Here is a 20,130-nt window from a genome sequence, read left to right on the forward strand (position 1 = left end):
TACTTTTCAAATTCAATAACATTGCGACTACGTCAGAAGCTCAAAAGCGAATCCAAAAAAAACAACAAATTTCCCTCCCTGGGATAAATAAAGTATTTCTGATTCTGAAGGACTCGTTTCTTTTCATCAAATAGCCGACAACTCCACAACATTAATCATCTGACCGAGAGGAAAGGTTACCTATATGTCAGCACAGTGTCGTGTCACGATCACTAAGGCCCTCGAATGCTTCCCTTTTTAATGTTCCTCATGCATCCCTCACAAAGAGAGAGAGAGAGCTTTCTGATCTTATGCCCCAAAACTCTGAACTCTCTGTATCTGGACATTAAGACAGCAAGCACTGAGTTTTTATAAAAGTGAACTTGCCCGGCCACCACGCTTTGTTTTGTTTTTACTCATGCTCAGCTGGTTGAGCTGAAGCTGGCCGGCTCATCGGCCGAACCGCTGGATGTTTCTGCAGAACTCTGGAGGTTTAGGACATATGCAGGCAGAGGAGGCATAGAGCTACGAGGAGGAGAGCTTGAATAAGAAGACAGAGGTTTATGGAGAGGAGATAGAAGCCGTGTCTCTCCTCTCTCATCATGGGTAACGTGAGATCTCTGGATAATAATATGGACGAGCTAACAGGACTAGCCAGGAGTCAGACGGAGTTTGGCTGCATCAGGATATTCACGACAACAACGTCTCCATTGACGGCTTCCAGACTGTCCGGGGAGACCGGGATAGCTCCGAGAGCGCTGTGGGCCTCCGACCATATTATCTGCACAGGGAGATCTCACATATCATACTGGTAGCAGTTTACATCCCCCCTCTGCCAACCCGACAACGGCGTCCAACATTCTCAACGCTGCCATAGCCAGACTCCAGACAGACCACCAGAGTGCCCTCTCCCTGATCTCCGGGGACTTCAACCATGGATTTATTTTCTACATAGCTTATTATTGTATTTGTATAACTTATTGTGTATAGAGCAACTGTAAAGACCGAATTTCCCTCCCAGGATAAATGAAGTATTTCTGATTCTGATTCTTGTTGATGAATTTGCATCATACAAAGTGATTCTGAATTTACAAGCTGCTCCTGTTTGCACTGGATATTAGTTCTGGAGTTTTAAGTATGATTTCTTTGTAGATTTGTGAATGTATGTATTTGATTGCTTCAGTAGAATCTTAAAAACTAGAAGGACTAGGCCCCATTGATCCCACTGTGATGTTCTTTCTCTGAGAGATGAGTCTGGCGACTCCTCCTTTCTTTCGTGACAGTATTTATAAACTGGGTTCACAAAGTTGAGGTCCCTCTGGGTTCATCCAAGGCCTCTTCTTTTCATCTAACACGTTAATACTTTTTGTGTGCACGCAATCATCAAACCACAGCCTCGCCTGTCAGAAACCTGCCGCTGTGTCCCTTTAACCTACCAATATGTCATGTAGTCAGTGATGTCCGCAATGCCATCTGTCCCTCTGATCACTTGTGTCCTAAGATTATACGCACACTGCAGTCTCTGAGGTCTGCAAGGACTCTGTTTTAGGTCAGAATGACAGCATTTGGAATTTGTCCAAGTTTGAAGCTCATCTTTCTAAATTGTTTCTCTCCTCAGCGCAGGAACAAGTGTCAAAGTCAAAACAGACCACTGCTTCTTTAAACAGAAATTCCACCGCATCAACCAAAAGTCCAAAGAAAGCTCGCCACATTTGTTGGACATCAATACCTGCAGGTGTCTTGGCACATAGTCGCCCCATCATTTAGCGACTGCCTCGTCTCGTTAATGACATCCAAATGTGACAGCTTAGTCCTTGGATTAAAGGGGAAAGTCCTGCGCTTCACCTGCCACAATCCTGCTGTGAGCAAAGTGGCCATTATACCGCTGTATTCCTCCCCACTATTAGATCTCAGAGCGCGGCTCAATTATCCCGCTACCTTCACACACTCGCTGACAGCCATGTTGGCAGATGTGTCCTTTCCAGATGCTCTCACCTAGCCGGATGGGAAATTAGTCAGTGCAGCTAGCCATCAGCTAAAGCAACTGACATCTTCCAGCAACATGCCCTTTCATTAAGAGTGACGCGATGGAAGGGAGATGAGAGGAGAGGATGCTGCTGGAACACTCAACACTAAAGATGCTGGCTCTTAGATGTAAAGTATTTTTATGCATCTTTAGAAACAAGCTCCTTGTATAGAGTTTATTCACATCATGATGTCCACATGCAAGAGGACAAAACTAATGGAAATAAGAGATGTTGCCTGTCTCCTCCTGTCTCCTGTCTCCTGTCCTCACTGTGGTGATGTGTCACAGACGTCTGGCAGCATGGCATACAAAGCATGAAAGTCTGTCACCTGTGCATTTTGAAAAAAATCTCCCACTAAGTTGAGACATTCAAACTTAAAGCTGGACCTAATCTGGATGTTGTATGGAGATATGTTTATATTTTCAGGCACAGGGGTGGATGTCGGTGTTGTAAATGTCCTGCAGCCTGCTGTATGTAGCACAGACAGTCCATTAGGAGAGCTAAACGGCTGCATGATTTTGCTCTGGTTGGTAAATAACTTTTTATGGATTCTACAAAAAGAAAAAATGAAGAATTTGGAATTTCACATTTGTAGTTTTACTAGTGTTGACCAATCACATCTCAGCAGATATGGGAGTATGCAAGAAAAACAGTCCATGTGGAGAGGAAAAACAGGTGGGACTCAGTCTGCCCATATGACATCCTGGTTCCAGTGGTGGACAGTAACAAAGTAAATTTACTAGTAGTACATTTTTTGAGAATCTGTACTTGACTTAAGTATTATTTTTTGGGGAACTTATTACTTTTACTCCATTTAAAGACAAATCTCATCCTTTTGACTCCTCTACATTTCTATCAGTGCTCTAGTTACTCTCTACTTTATCTTTGAAGTCAGCTGATGAATCTTCTTTTCTGAAATCAGATCCCAAGACCGTAAACTGTTGGTGTCCTTGTGTTTGGTTTGTCTCAGTGGTGTAGCCGTACCTGGGTTGAGCGTAGATCAAACGTTCTTCAGATCAGTGCGTTCATTTAGTTGTGGTGATGATGGCTATGACTGAGAAGGATGATGATTCTCTACCTGAGCACCACGGCCATATTTTAAACCCACGTTCGAGGTTTTGAAATGAAGAAAGATTGTTTGTATTGTTGTAAATCTCTGATCTGTTTACCACACAAATTTCATCACAGCCTCCAAAACATCAGCATCTAACCTGAGAAAGCATGTGGAGGTCTGGAGCTAACACACTGCTTTGATTCCAGAGGAACATTGTAAACTTGTCTGTGCTTGTAGTAACTTAGTTTAGATTTCATGGTAGACTTTTTACATATGAAATCATGTTTTCTAGATAAACAGAACGCAGCAGAATGTTCACACATGCATTCTTGACTGACCTCATGCTTTGTGAAATGAATACTTCAGTATTTTTAAAAACAAGTACTCCAGGACTTTAACTCAAGTCAGAATCTGACTGAACAACTTTCACTTGTATTGGAGGAATGTTTGACCAGGAGGAACTATATTCTGACTTCAGTAATGAAGACATTGACTTTGTCCACCACTGCCTGGCTCTCATTTGCTGTGATCTAATGACAACTTATTTATTTCAATGAACAGCTACCTCATGTGCATGCAAGTGCAGCTAACAATCAAATGTACACTTAATCAACAAATCTGCTTGATGCCGTACTGCAACAGCCAATCAGTGTATGGATTCTCCAACGTCCTGGAATGCATCAGAGAAGACTGAACAGACCTCCAGACGTTGGAGGACTGAATCAGAGTTGGGAGAGGGCGATACCAGAAATGTTGTAAATGCATTAAATACAATCCGACCAGGTGGAGGAATCACAGGACTTGCTGTATGAATAGTTTTGTGTATTTCCATTTTTGAGGAGGTGCATGCCAGGCTATCAATGTACAGGGCTATGTGAACCTGCAGCATTTGTGACCCCATATATATTTGATGCAGAAGCTTAAATCAGGCTTAGCTCTTTTGCTTTAGATGTGGTGTTCTGCATACCAAGGAAACTGAACCAAGATTTATCTTCAAGAATATTCACTCAGAAATCTCAGCGATCAGAACCGACTTTGAAAATTCACTTCAAACTGTGTAATTGTGGAATGTCTCCTTTCTCCGAGCGTCTTAAAACTAAATGTTTCAGATGCGTTGAGGTTTTTTCACTTTTTGAAAAAGATAGTTTTCATCAAAAAAAAGCTTTGTAATCAACTTGTCTGTTCATGTATTTGTTTCATGAGTCTGTACAGCTTCAGGCCGCTCTGCTCTTCTACTGTTCGAGTCTTTCTACAACTCCTTTCAATAGTTTTTGTTTTGAACGAGCGCCTTTAACTCTGCTGGTCTCACGAGTGAAAACGACTTTGTTCTACAAGAGCTTCTGAGAGCCAGAAGTGCAGTGGAGTTTATCCACATGCATAATAAATTCAGCCATTATGTCTGAGTTTTTCCAGTTTCTGGGTCTCTCTCTCATTTGAGCATCGCAGCTAAAGCTTAATTTATAAGAACAAAATGTTTCAACACCCACTTCTCCGGTCTGCTGGCAGCTCATCTCAGAGCCTCTTCTTTTCTCTGCCGCATGTTTAATTTGTTCCCTCCTGCCCTCCACGCCTCCTCCCCTCTACCTGCTGGCCTATTTTAGTGGGAAATGGACAATCTCGGGGAAGAGCCTTCCAGCTCAATAGTGTCTCAGTCTCCTCTCTCTTGCAGTCATGACAAGCGGGGCATCACCATGGTAACAGCGTTTGAGAGGATATGGAGAGCCAGGCGGTCAGTGCTGATTCCTCTCTAACAGGCTCTGACTGGGTGTCACACACTGGGCCATGGAAATATAGACATGATTTAGCATTTTCAGACACATCATTGTTTTTATTATTACTATCTTTCTTTTTTTCTTTTGCACTGTTGGACGCCAGATTCTCAATCAGAATTTCAAATGCAGCCTGAAGGGAGCACCAAATTAAATGCTCTTGGTTTTCTGAATCAATTTAGCTCAAAGAAACAAAACAAAATCTATTTTTAATGAGAGCTGAAAGAGTGAGCGGTGGAGAAACGTTAGGAAGAGGGTCCAACCAAGTTAATGGATGTCCAGACTAAAAAAAGGGTTGCAAAGGTTGCAGGGGTCATGTGTCAGACACAGGTAAGACAGTAAAATCAAGTCCAGGAAAGCTGGGTGAATAATTGAAAGTCTCATCAGACAGCCAGTGTTAAAGACGATCTCACAGCTTTGGAAACTAATTATGTGTTTTTCTGTTTATCTATTGACTTCATGGTGATGTTTAACCATCATATGAAGGATTTATAAGTGTTTCAGTCTTTAAATCTCTTACTTGAACTCTTCCTGTCAAATTAAAGTTACTAACCATAGACCCTTCTGGAGTCCCTGAGCTCCCTTGTCTCGTAGGTCCCTCTGGATCTCTGCTGTTGTGCCAGACTCCAGCTGCTACAACTACTACTATCCATCTCCCCACTATCATCTCTCTCTCTTCATCTCCCTCTATCCCTCTCTCCAACACGGTCTCAGCAGATGTGTGTCTAACATGAGTCTGGTCCTGCTGGAGGTTTCTGCCTGTTAAAGGAAGTTTGTCCTTGCCACTGTAACTTGCTAAATGTTGCAAAGTGCTCTGCTCATGGTGGAGTTTGCTCTGGAACTTGGATTGGAGATGAATATTTGAATAAACAAATGAAAACAGAGAATTAAAAGAGGAAGTTACTCTATTTTTGAGTTTATTTAATACCCATGTAAACATTTTTCTAAGTCCATAGTCTCAAGTGCCAGTTTAAAGTATTCTTAAGTATGCTGCAATGTTCATTTTGGAAATGATGGTCACAGTTTGGTTCTGTTTCATTTAATTCAATTCAAATAACTTTATAATCCCTCTGGGGGATGTCTGGAGCAGCTTGTCCAAAAAAAGACGAAACAAAACGGACTGGATAACACCAGTATTCATTTTGTTCACGAAAATGATGAAATAAATGTTCTTTAACGACCTTTGATCTATGACAGAGACCAGATGATGATGATGATAAGCTAGAAATACACAATTGATAATAAAAACTCTGACTAATGAATGTCATGTTTTTATTAACAAAACAAGACGAGACTATCGTTAGCTTATAGCTTATAGTTAGAGCTGGCTCAGGTTTGGACCAGTTCTTAGTTATGCTGCTACAGGCTTAGACTGCCGGGGGAACTGGCGCACTGGGATCCTGTCTTTCCCTCTCTTTCCTCTGTCTGCCTGTCACTTACTTTAACTCTTCCTGTCCCATTAAAGTCACTAACCATAGACCTTTCTATGCACAATGCACAAGTTTGGTGTGAAATCCACAGAAGAGTATTAGGTCCAAGGAGGAGAAGATAAAAATGAAGGGAGGAAGTTTGATTGAAACAAAAAGTTTGAATCAAATTTTAGAAAAAAGTGAATGGTTGCTTAGTGGTGACGACACACTACCAAATTGAATTGCTTAGGGTGTAAGCTGTAGTGTCATATTTTCATTATGCTTCAGTGCTGTGTTAAAAGACGTTCATCAATATTCTTTCCAATGTCTACTCTAAGTGAACAGAAGAAAAGATGGATAAAGTAGATCATTTCAATTACATCCTAAAAAAACTCAAAATAAAAGTTAACAGAGGAGAGATGATCATTTTCATAATCACGTGTTGGATGATTTAGCTCCTTAAGGCTTGATTATTGTCATGGTCCAGTCTTATGCTGTTTGTTGTTGTATTGGGATTTTAACTCCTGTACACATTATGATGCCATGAAAGCAGTAAGAGAGCCAAAACAAAACACTGGGGGGCAAAACAGCCAACCAATTATCTGTAGTTTGCCTTAAGGGCCCTAAAACACTTGTAAACTTTGTGGGTTCATCAGTATGAGGAACACCTTCCATAGTAGTTGTTTTATACTGTTATTAAATAATGTGAAAAAATAACTCACAGCAAAAACACTTAACCTTAAAGTATGTATCATCACAGGAACCTGCAAAAGAGGGAATTTCATTTTTATTTTCTGTGAATCTTCTGAAATATTAAAGAAAGGGGTCAATGTACAAAAACAATGTTGGTCCAGGCTGATGTTTCAAACAGAGGCACAAGCAGAGCATGCTTCAGGCTACAGAGGGTAGAGCAAGGAAGCACACAATCTCATGTGTGATAAAGCTCATTTTACAAAGAGATATCAGTTCAGAATGGGTTCACACCTCTGGGCTCTTAAATGAACAGGACTAAGGGGACTGACACTTTTACTGTATTTGAAATGAATTTATATTTAACGGTGGACCTTGATAACATCTGAAGTAAATGCTGTTCTGTCAGCATTGTGTTCTTGTGAGATTATGGCTGGTAACCTCCATAAAGCAGGTAGATGCATGGTTTTATTTCCTGGAGGAGAAGAGCATGTGCTGTTTTCAAAACAAAGCAGTTTGAAACTCGAGAGAAAAAGAAAAAGCCTAGTTTGATTTAAAAGTGTGATCAAGATGTCGTTAGCTTCTACACAAGGTCTCTTTTATCTGCATTAAAAAAGACTGAAAATGAGAGAAAATGAGAATATTAATGGTCAAATACAGATTTGTCAAGTGGTACCCAAACAGAGACCTCTGGAGTTAAAAATGAAGCCAATGCTGCAGTGTAAAAACTGCAGTTCCTCCAGTGTCCACTTGAGGCTGACTGCAGAAGCCAAGGAAGCCCCATTAGGTCCCATATTAAAGGTGACATATCACACTTTTTTCATCAATATATATTGGTCTAAGAGGTCCCCAAAACATGTCTTTAAAGTTTATGTTCAAAAAAACACTTTGAAATCCGATTTTGGCATGCCTGAAAAACCCTCTTCTTCAGTCCTCCTCAGAACACTCTGTTTTCCCTCTGACCACGCCCCCTCAGGAAGTGGATGTGCCTCGGCTCTCCGGCACGTTGATCTAATGTTTACATGTTGGCTGAATATACACGGCTGCTCAGAGATCACGTTACTTCAACCCTCTGAATCTGATCCAGAATCTGATCCTGACGGAGAGGCGCCTGTAGCAGGACCTTTCTGAAGGATTGGTCACAGATGTAGTGTTTCTTGTTGTTTTATTTGTCAGTATGTCGACGTGTGTCTCGGTACACAGCTACAGCTATGAACATGTAGCTATGTGGCTATGCTAACTAGCGCTAGCACTTATCCATGACAAATAAAAATCATCCACTAGATCTTCAAATCTGCAGACGTGGGGAGTAAAACCGACCTTTGCCAGAGAGGCAGCGGGACCTTTTCTGAAGGATTGGTCACAGATTTAGTGTTTCTTGTTGTTTTATTTGTCAGTATGTCGACGTGTGTCTTGGTACACAGCTACAGCTACGACATGTAGCTATGTAGCTATGCTAACTAGCGCTAGCACTTATCCATGATAAATAAAAATCATCCACTAGATCTTCAAATCTGCAGACGTGGGGAGTAAAACCGACCTTTGTGTTTATTAAGACAGCCTACAACTAGCATGCCTCCCTCCTAAGCTCCTTGTTAGCACACATTTGTGCAGGTAATGAAAAACGGAGGGGGGATTCAGTATTATTTTATACAGTCTATGGGCTGAACAAGCTCTGAGCTCTGACTCCGTGACAGACCGGATATTGTTGTTATGTAACAAAAACACGGAAGTCTGAAACGGCTCGTTTCACACACATTTACAGAAAGGTGGAGAAATCAGAACAGGGGCAGAATGGATTTTTTTCATTCTCGGGGGTTTTGTAGACATGCCAGGGACACATATTTCAGGTAGAGAACCATTAAATAGTTGATTTTGCATGATATGTCACCTTTAAAGCGTCAACTTTTATGAATTAAACATGTTTGCAGACTGCTTCAAAGAACAGTTTTATGTTTGTAGCCCATTGATTCATCTGTACTGAAACTATAAAGACAATGACATGCATAGAAATGCAAGATTAGAGGCATGGCTGAGTTGGGTGTATCGTAGCTGTTGGTCAATCCCAGCTGAGCTCAGCCTCTTGGTTGATCAAAAGTTAGGTTGAGATGCAGTTACAACATTTTTGGGCTTCAAAATGTGTCTCCAGAAACCAAGTGGTGACATCACAGAGACTGCATCCATGTTTTCTACAGTCTATAGCTGTACCAAAAATTCAAACAGCGAAATACTTTGTATCAGCTAAGCCTTCTAAGTTAAATTACTTTTAAAGATATTTAAATATTAAAACACCTGAACCCTTTGCTAATGTTCATTCATTAAGTAGATGATGCATATTAATGAAACCCATTTCCATCAATCTACCATGAATATTAATGAAATCTCATCTCCATCAATCCACCATGACTCACAACACGATAAGCATTATGAGAGTTTGTATTCGATGTGAAGTCAATCACCAAAGATTGGATTGGATTCTGAATCGTAAACGAAACTGTGACTCGTGAAATATTACTATTCATAAAAGAAAACTGTTTAAGAAGAGCATAAATGTTCAGTGTTTAATCATCTTAGACCCTCGAAGGCCTGACTAGGATGTTAAAATCACGTTGAGTTTTGGGAGCCCAAACTTGCAGTAGAAAATTAGATGTAATCTTTTCTGATAGATTGATATTGGTCCAAATTTCAAAGTAAAACAACAAACATAATAACTCAGTTGCTAATACAGGGAACCAGATTGTATTAGCATTCAACAGACCCTCAGCTACAGTCACTGTTTGGAAAGTGTTGTGTGATGCAATAGAAAAAGCGTTGAGTCCTGACTGGAGTCGACAAGACAACAATTACTCAGTTGTGACGTCGGTTGCTCGTAAATTTCGTTAACTGCTTTCAGACTTTAGTGCGTAACGCTAGTTTTAATCAGGAACTGTTTGAAGGCTTTGAAAGTGTTTTTTTGTCACTCTCCATTTCTTCTGAGCTGGATCATTTGAGCTTCCAATGCTTGGTTTTAGCGTTTTAGACTAGCTTTTAACTGAGTTTCATTTATTTATTTATTTATCTATCTATTTATTAGTTATCTAGTTCCAATGTTATTCACTTTTATTTTATTTTATTTATTTATGTATTATTTCATTTTATTTTTTAAGTATAGCATCTTATTTTCTTTTAATGGTTTAATATTTGAGTGTTTTATTATCTTAGAAATGTATTTTATTTTGGTGAGTTTAATTTCCTGTGTTGAGTTTTAACATCTTATTTTTCCTCCAGTGTTTCCTCATTAAATTTATCATGAGAGCGTTTCCTCAGTTCGTTCAGCAACTTTTTTTTAAATTTTTAATTAATTTATTAATTTATTTCATTTTTATTGTCATTATCATTATTGTTGCATATATTTTGTTCTTAACCTTAGGATTGTGGGGTGGGTTTGGAGTCGGGGCTGGGGTTGGGATTAGGATGGGGGTTCTTTTTATTTTTAATTTTCATATATATGTCTTTCTTTTTAAAATGTATTCTATTTTAAGTTGTTGTTATGTACAGCACTTTGTGTTACAATGTCATTGTATGAAAAGCGCTTTATAAATGAAGTTTGATTGATTGATTGATTGATTGATTGATTGATTGATTGATTGATTGATTGATTGATTGATTGATTGATTGATTGATTGATTGATTGATTGATTGATTGATTGTCTGATACCAGGGATAAATGGCTGCAAGTAAGTATGTTCTGTAAATTCTATATATGTATATCATGGTTTGTCAATTGGGTTGTGGATATACGATTTGTTTGTGTCATGGGAGTTACTTCAAATATTGGGTAAATGGAGTTCTGTTTTTTTTAGTGATTGAAATGAGCTTACAGTTTTCTGACACAGAAAAGCTCATTCCAAATAAAAGTTTGGGAACATAAGTTAGCATATAACTCATGAAAACTGGTGTCACAAGATAACAAAAATGGAAGCAAATTAGCCAAAATGTGGTAAATCATCTTCATCTGAATTAATGAGACTGGTTAAATTAGGTCTATTTTAGCCTCCTCCCAAAACCAGCTCATGCTGTTGATCTAATCAGGGCCGGCCTCAAAGTGGGTTTAATACCTTCGTGACACCTTCAGGGAAACACCATAATTGGTTAACCATTTCACAAGACTGTCCTCAGTGACAGCAAGAAATAAAATTGGAATTAATGCAACAAAATATTATGCAGGCAGACTGTTACTTGGAGGGTTCTCTGTGGCCTCAGATAGGTCACATGATCAATAGATAACTGAAAACAGGCACACAGCTGACATTTCCAGGCCGGGCAATCTGGCACAAAGATGTCTACTGTGCAAATATTGGCATGCTGCAGAGACAGGATACAAGTAAAAAAAAAAAAGACTTAAGAGGAAAGTAAAGATACCAACCATGAGCTGCAGGTTCAGTGCTGGGCGCAGTGTCTGAGCACACAAGGAGAGGACATGGCAGTTGAGGAGGGAGGTGTGGAACAGGAGGAACGGCATGCAAATATAGGAGAGATGGGGAAGGAGGAGGAGGCAAGGAGGGAGGTAGGGAGGGAGGGAAGGAGGGAGGAAGTGGGGAGCGGGGCAAGGAAGGGAGAAAACAAATGACACTCATAAGCAAGCATTCAGAAGACCAGAACATGACAAAAGACATAAGGCTTAAGGGAAATCAAAAGGAACTAAAGGCAGTGCAGAGATAAACATAAGCTTACACACACACAGATACACTTTCCACTGCACACACTGGACGGTCCGCTCAGAGGGGAGTGTGGCTACTGTTTGAGAAGATACCATTGAAACTTTTGTGATGTGCAGTTGGCAGCTTTGGCAAGAAGAAAATACAGAACATCAAGAGGACATTATTGTGAAGCTTTTCTAATGCAGCAGTGTTGGCTGTGAAAACACTTCACCATTTCCCTTTAAATGGCAACGACTCAAGAAAAGTTAAATGAGGAACAATGCTGTGGGTGCATGGCATGGGTGAAGTATGAGTTATTCGTTAGCATGGTTTCACGACCTTTACCTTTTGTTTAGTTTTAACTTTAGATTCTCTTTACTTTTGGTTCAAGTGTAGTTTGGGCTGCATCCCAATGTTTCCACTTAGCCCTACCAATTGGCCCAACCCCTCTGTTTGGAGTGCTCCCACAGAGTGTGGGTTCCCTCTTTTTCAGAGATCGAGAGATAGTGGTAATCTAACTCTCTAAATTGCCCTTCAACTGGAGTGGTAGATTAAAATTCCCATTATACTTAAAAACTAAGTCTGTGAAACTTGAAACATGGTGCAACTGTAGGTGCAGGGTGAAAAACCCTAATTGGTGCAACTGAAGGTGCAAAAGTTTAAAAACTGGTTGGAAATTTCAGTCAAACAGAATTGGTGTTTGTGAATACCATGACACATCTTTATCATATTCCATAGATGAAGTTAAACGATAGGAAGTATACTGGTGTCCAATTTCCTGGGTAAAGAGTTTAACATCTATCCCTTGTAGCTTCATCCTGAATGGCTACTGCGGCTGTGGGGACAGAGGGAGACGGAAGATAGATTGGCAGAAGAGTGGCGAAGGATTGGCAAGAGAGTGGTGAGAGATTGGCCGAGGATTGGTAAAAGATGGGTGAACAATTGGCCGGAGATTGGTGGGAGTCTGGCTTGAGATTGGTGGTAGATTGGCATAAGATTGGAGGAAGATTGGTGGAAAATTGGGGCTCCAATCCCCTGTTCCTCCAGTCTACATCCTGAAGTAGTCTTGGACAAGATATACAATTTCAAATTGCTTTCAAAGTGAAAGCACACAAGGTGTGATTGTGTGTGAATGATTAGCTCATCAGTGGCCATGCATGGTACATGGTTAGTGCAAGAATATGTGAGTGACAGGGTGAATGCTGTGGTGTGGTGTTGAATGCCTGGAGTGGTCAGGAGACTAGGACTGTGCTCTGTAAGTGCAGTCCCTTTCCCAATGTACCCGGCCAAAGTTACTCTAAAATCAGGGGTAGGGCCAAGGTGTTGGAATTGGCATTGCATCTGACTTTAGTTGCCTTTTTCAAAGGTAGGGACTACATTTTTCAGCTTCACTATGCCCTCTGTGGTGGCTGCCAAGAAGCCAGTGTGCTGATGCCCACCCGACATGTGAGTGTTTTGGAAAAGTGGACATGATTGTGACATTGCATGTTTCAGAAAATTACAAAAACTGTGGGACTGAGTCACCCATTGACTCCAATGTCTGAAAGGAGCTTCACAGGCTGTTGGATGGGGTCTGACAAGCACTTGGTTTGAAACCCACTTGTACTCCATCTAAAAACCTTCATGTCTCTGTGGATGTTACACTTCTGTTGCTGCAGAGCATCTACACTCTGTTTTTATGACTTCTGTGAGCTGCTAAAATTAAAGTACAGAGAACAATGACACTTTTTTCTTAACCCTATAACGCCAAGCGTATCATATTTGATACATCCGTTTTTTGAGACCTCTATACATCATCAGTGTGATATATTTCTCCCCAAAAAAACTGATGTATACAATCAGATAAATGCAGTGCACGGATAATTCATACACCAGAAGGACGTCACTTGAGACATCCAACATGTCAGCTGTGGATCAGAGACCCACTCGAGGTTTTTCAGGGATATTTTTAACAAGTTTGAAAAAGTTTGGATGAAAAAAAACATTCAAATTATTCCTGAAACTTCAGGAGGAATAGTTACTGGGTTGATGCAATGTAAATATAATTAATATTTCATTACTTAATGTATAGTCGAACCATGTTGAAAATGTGTGTATCAAAAGAAAATGTTTGAATGACATAATGAGGTATAATTAGAGGATAAATTGAGATATTTATAACATATATTGTATTTTTATAAATTCAACCTGCTGTATCATGATGATTGATGACTGGTTGAATGTTGCCATGGCTCCATAGGAAATAATTGTCTTTTGCTCAATGATTTACACTAAAAACTGAACAATTCAGAAATATACTATAATTATGTTTTTTTGTTGTGTAGCTGAAACAGAATATGTATGACATTGTTGTGCAATATGAAAGAAAATAATCTCTATGTTTGAAATTACTTAGGGAACATTTTGAAGGAACCTCAAAGTTAAAAAATGCTAAAAATGTTGTTTTAATATGTTTTAATTTGTTTAAAAAATAAGAAACTTTGAGCAAAAAATTTGCACCCAAATACCTGATGTATAAAATATTATACAAATTAAAACTCATATATGAAAATTTAGTTTCTTTTTTTCATTATTTGTCAGAAGCTCTAAAAAACACTCCATTTTCAAGGAATTAGAATTTTCTGAGAAGGATTTGATGGTTCAGGTTTAAAGGGTTAAGTGTGGGTGGGTTGGGTGAATTTTCCTAGCAAAACTATTCAGAAACTCAGGTAAAGATTATAATCAGTATCATTACAATGTTAAATCCAGACCTTTTTCTATGATGTAAGGTACAACCTCAGTTTCAGACCCATCAGCTTGCTACAAAACAACCTTTGGGACTGACTGCTTTGATCAAGTAGATTCTGTATCAGATGTAACCAATGTAAAAAACAGAGATAAATCACAGTCAGACCAGGTGTAGCTGTGATGTAGCACAGCACTTAGAAATGACACCGCAGACTGCTGAGCTCCACTGTGTTGTAAGTAAAGGGGAAAGGAAGTAGAAATCACACCTTGCTGAGAATGAAATGCTGTGCAGGGGAAACATATGCCTTTCAGAAAGACTTCTGAGGGAGATCCTTGCCTGCTGACAAATGGGGCTTGTCTAAAAATGTATCTTTTTAAAGCTTCTTTTCAAAGCGTTCCTGCTTCAAAGTGTCAACCTTTTAGGGAAAGCACTTTTGGTCATCTCTGGAATACAGGCGAGAATAAAAAAAAACAAGAACAGATTCTGTTTGACTGGGACAGCTCTAACAACCCTAACTTCAGGAGGCTAAACGTAGATTAGTGAGCCAAATGTTTCTTTGGCCCTCGATCGAAGGGAAGAAACATGAGAAAGTGCCTTTCAGCTAAAAGAAAGAGATGTTTGAGTTAGAGGAGGGATAGTGTTTTGTAAGAGTAATTGTTCAAAAGCAGTAGGCCAATGCCAAAACTGAGCTTTCCGCTGAAGGCTCAGAATACATGGAACCATTTCACAAGGGCAAGCTTTATCAACTCCATTTTAGAATTGCTGATGCCTACAAGGATCCATTTCTCTACAAGGTCCTTGAGTAGTTGAAACACGTCAGCGTTAAATAACACAGGCCAGGTATTACACAGACAGTCTCCTTGCCAATTTTGTAAAGTAGACCGTTAGTGCCTTAATCTCATCTGCAGAATTGATTTTTCTATTTTTGTTGGTGGTTAAATTGTAGTTTGCAATTAAATCAAGTGTTTCCTGCTCAAATGGAGATTAGCATGTTAGTGTTTTAAATGGAGACTAAACACAGGCTCACTGGTGTCACACAGGTAGTACATTTCAAGAAAGGGTGGGTCACCATGGAATATTTACCTTAAGGGTGATCAACTCAGACGCACGTTCAGCTCAGATGATCAATAACAAATATTAGAGTATTTTCAGTCAACATGTAGAATACTGATGACAGGGCCTTGGTAAAAACCTATGACCTTAGACACCTCATTTTATGCTACTATTTATGCTACTTTGCTACTAATTACACATGATGAAAATGGTATGTGGAGTACCTGGTGTAGTCATAGACTCAGACCTTAATTTCAGCAGCAAAACTAAGACAATGACAAAGTCAGCCTACTATCACCTTAAGAATGTATCAAGGGTTAAAGGACTTATGTCTCAGCAGGATGCAGAAAAACTTGTCCATGCATTTATCTTCAGCAGACTAGACTACTGTAACGGGGTCTTTACAGGACTCCCTAAAAAGTCCATCAGACGATTGCAGTTCATACAGAATGCTGCTGCTCGAGTCCTAACAAGGACCAACAAAGTAGACCACATCACTCCAGTTCTTAGATCCCTACAGTGGGTTCCTGTCTGTCAGAGAATAGACTTTAATATCCTGCTGATGGTTTATAAAGCACTGTATAGTTTAGGCCCATGTATGTACATACAAAATGCATCGCTGATCTGCTGCTACTGTATGAACCGTCTGGACCTCTGAGGTCATCAGGTACCGGTCTGCTTTCAGTCCCTAGAGTCAGAATGAAACATGGTGAAGTAGCGTTTAGTCATTATGCACCACATATCTGGAACACACTCCCTGAAAGCTGTAGGTCTGCTCCAACTCTCACCTCTTTTAAATCAAAGACTAAGACTTTTTTATTTGACACTGCCTTCCTATCTTAGCTTAGTTTAACTCACTTTAAATGCTAATTTTAATTTCATTCTTAATATATTTGTAATTTTCCTTTTCCTTTCTATGTGTTATTATATTTATCATTTTAATTGTGCTCCTTTATGCTTGTCTGAGTGTTTCCAATGCTTTAATGTAAAGCACATTAAGTTGCCCTTGTGTATGAAATGTGCTGTACAAATACAGCGGCATTGCCGTACTAATTTATTTATAATTGAAACCCTACCGAACATTAGTTTCACTGTTAAAGTACTGAACACTGTTCTTCCTGATAAAGATTCAAGAGGCGGACCTGCTGATTTAACTGAAGTGTTTTAAAGATGTTTTTTGATTCATTGAGTATTTGATCAAAATGTCAAAGCTTTGTCAATGAAATGTCTGGAAAAACACATTGATGAAGGCATTTGATGCATCTCCAAGAATGCAGACTGATTGAAAACAGGTCACCATAACTGACTCACACATGGGATTTGACATTTGTCTCCAACAGCCCGGAAGCCACATCCACGATCTGGCTCTGAATCATAACAGGGTTTCTTTATGTCCCGTCTCCGTCGCCACTTCATGATGGTAATGCACCAGTGTTCTTTGGCATCAAAACCCACAATGAAGCCTCTGTCCCTGCAGGCCTCTGTCAACTGAAAGGCAGCATGGCCTGCTAACCCTCATTACACTGTGGGTGGCAGCCCTGCGGGACCATTCAATATGTCTGCCGCTGAGTGATTGCCTGTCCATTTTTGAGCAGCCTCCTCCTCATCCGCCATCTCTGGCTTCACAGGTCAACTGCGACATCGCCAGTGTCCTCCCTGACATTCACAGACATGATGAGGACACATCGGCTCCATGACTGGTGGCCACGCTTCCCATGAGCCCTTTGGTGACTCACTGTGACGTGACATCCAGTTCAACACGTGGAGATAACTGCATGCTAATCATAATTATATTGGCAGAAATGCATTAGGTGGAACCCTGTGGTACTGGAAATGCCAACAAGCTGCCTGGTGTCCCTGCTGGCAGCTAGATTACTTTTTTTGTTGTTGGATCCACTTTCTCTGACCTGGCGTCTCTGCCTCAGCTTTAGCTTGTGATTTCCTACATTTGGCAGATTTTTTTCCACCACCCACGGAGCTCTTTTGATAGAGAAACTGGTATCACTTTCTCTCGAACAACAGAATTCTTCCTCTAAAAGCTGTTGACGGTTGCAGAAAATCTGTCAATCATGGAGGAAACTTATTTTTCCGAGTCACGAGGAACCCTGAGCTGCAACTACATATTCATGCACACTTGTTTATTTTTGCCACCTGCATGTGAGACTGAAACAAACTGTACCAGATGACAAATTGGGCTCCTGACAACATCCTGACCTTTACATTTCACTATTTTACAGCCATGTATTGAAGTTACTGGGGGATCCGCTGAGTTGAAATTAATGTTTTTGCTATTTAGTGACTTCTCTCAGTAACTTTTGAATTTACCTCAATTTGACCCTGCTGAAACCGGCTGGGATTGGCCCTTGGAACAGGCCTTTCAGCCTAACCCATGTGGGATTGGAGGGTGAGGTCTAGTCCAAACAAGGTTTTCAGCTGCCCATGTGCCCTCTATGTAGCATACCCCTGCAGACTCTCTTATCCTGTTTTACTTCATAAGAATAGGAGTAAGGGGAGGTAGAGTGTACAGCCTAAAGCCTGATTTATACTTCTGCATTGAATCGACGGCATAACCTACGCCGGAGGTCCACGTAGCTCCTTTACCTATGCAAAGAGCCTACGCACGTAGCTGACGTGCACCTCCTCCAAAATGTAACTACCCGTAGAATCGATGCAGACCGCAAGCCCTGTGATTGGTCCGCTTGGCGGCATTGTATTTCCCACATTTACAACACTTCCAGGATCGTCCGTGTGATTCATCTCCTCCTCTCTATTCTTCATGTAATCATGTCTGTATGATAAACAGCAACATGTATCAGCTGTAGATTAACATAACACGCTCTGAATCTCTGTGGAAAAGTAAACAGAGATCGTAGCGGGGCCGGAAGCAGGCGGCCGGCTATCAGAGAGACCACACTACCCTCAAGCGTTTCAGCAGAGAACTGCTGCACGACACGGACACATCGACGCACAAGTATGTGGTGCTCATGTCCACGTCACCCACTGCTGCGTAGGGGAGACGCAGAAGTATAAACCAGCCTTAACTTGGGGAGGTAGGCGGGGTAACTCTAACCAAAACAGGCTTTTCACCATGCTGCCTTTCCTTACCTCTGTCTAACATGTCTCTACAAACTCTCGTGTGTGTTTTCACTTTTTTTCTCTCCTCTTTTCTTACATGGAAATGGGGAATCATTTAGAGGTGAAGCGTACCTTTTGCTTGTGCCCTGGCTCTGCCCTCTTTTTAACATGTCTTCTCATTGATTTTCTCTCTCTGTTGTCCTGTTCACATGTCAATCTGGTGTGTGGCTGGTTCTGAGGCTACCTGTCGAGCCTCCCAGAGGTGCTGTGGGACTGAAACACCACTGAAGGGAGGTGCCTACTTGATAACCCTGCTGGTGTGTTGGCTCCTGTTGCCGACCTTGTTCTATGGTTGGTGTGTGGGGCCATTAGGGGCAGAGTGTTTGGTTGGGTAGCATCACTATTGTCAAAACCTGGAGTTTATAAAAGTAGAATCTGCCCAACTGGAGAGCTTGGGTTGGGTGTGCTATTCAGTGCCATTTGGTTGGCTAGTATAACTTATTTTTATAGAGAAAGGAGTGATGTGTGGGCTGGTTTTTCATTGAGTGCTTATAGGTCATAAGTCTTGTTTGTATTTCAAGTCACATTTTATACAGGTGTTCATGCTCCCTTGAAGGAAAATCCCTCTGTCTCTGGTGATCCCTTGACTTCTCTTCGAGTGCCACATTAAATCTAAAATTTTTAATGACGTGTGTGAATAACTTTTAGATAGATATCCACAAAGCACAACATTGTATTGTGCGTTACTTGGTCGAGGCAGACGTCTGTCTAACATGAGTCTGGTCCTGCTCAAGGTTTCTGCCTGTTAAAGCAAGTTTTTCCTCTCTGCTGTAACTAGCTAAAAACTGCGAGGTGTAATGCTCATGGTGGATTAAGATGGGGTCAGACTGAGTCTTATCCTGTCTTGAAGTTAGGTCTCTTTCATAATTTGACATAGAGTGGTCTAGACCTGCTCTGTCTGCTCGTCTTGAGATAACATTTGTTGGGATTTGATTGATTGTTAAGATGTTCACGGTCCCTTGATGATTAACACAATGTTAAACTACAACACTATCAACAAATCAGCTATTTTATAGGACTATTTGTTTCAATTAAAATCCATCAAAATCATCAGCATTCCCATCAGCCCCTGCTCTATTAGGCTTAGTGCTTATTAGCAAATGTTAGCATGCTAATTAGATAATGTGACATCAAAAAGCTAATTTGTTTGAGGAGGTGGGTAAACATGGTAAACATCAAAGGCCTGTGTGTTAATCATTAGCATGTTGGCAGTGTCATTGTAAGCAGGTTAGCATGTTAATGTTAGCATTTAGCTCCCTTGATGGGCCACAAAGACTTTAGCATTACAAGTCACTGAACACTGTAATGTCTTTCGCACTTTAAGACATGTTCCTACATGGATGTTTGTTTATATGTTCACCTTCCACACAATGACTGAATGTGCAGTATTAGAAGATGCATTAGCACAATTAGCAGTTATTAAACTCGTTCTAACACTTCATACAGTCGAGACTCTGTGATATAGCTTTCATACACGAGTAGTGTATATACTGAGTTGAATAACTGAAAATCTGTCTTTATTGTCAGTATTTTTCAGATGTTGCGTTACTGGCTGATTGCATCCTGACCTCTTTTTACGAGTTTCATCTTCTCTTGGTCATTGTGTA

The 20,130-nt window shown here is 40.4% G+C and overlaps 1 protein-coding gene across 1 annotated transcript in view; it reads right to left on the reverse strand.

The window, feature by feature from the left end:
• The window catches only part of cadm1a (cell adhesion molecule 1a), a 727,233-nt gene that overhangs the window by 28,017 nt on the left and 679,086 nt on the right, over positions 1-20,130 (reverse strand). The window contains exon 10 of the mRNA XM_034684397.1: positions 11,334-11,366. Coding sequence (XP_034540288.1) covers positions 11,334-11,366 — 33 coding nt within the window. The remainder of the gene's footprint in view (positions 1-11,333; positions 11,367-20,130) is intronic.

This window comes from Notolabrus celidotus, chromosome 5 (assembly GCF_009762535.1).
Source record: "Notolabrus celidotus isolate fNotCel1 chromosome 5, fNotCel1.pri, whole genome shotgun sequence".
In the NCBI taxonomy this organism is placed as follows: Eukaryota; Metazoa; Chordata; class Actinopteri; order Labriformes; family Labridae; genus Notolabrus; species Notolabrus celidotus.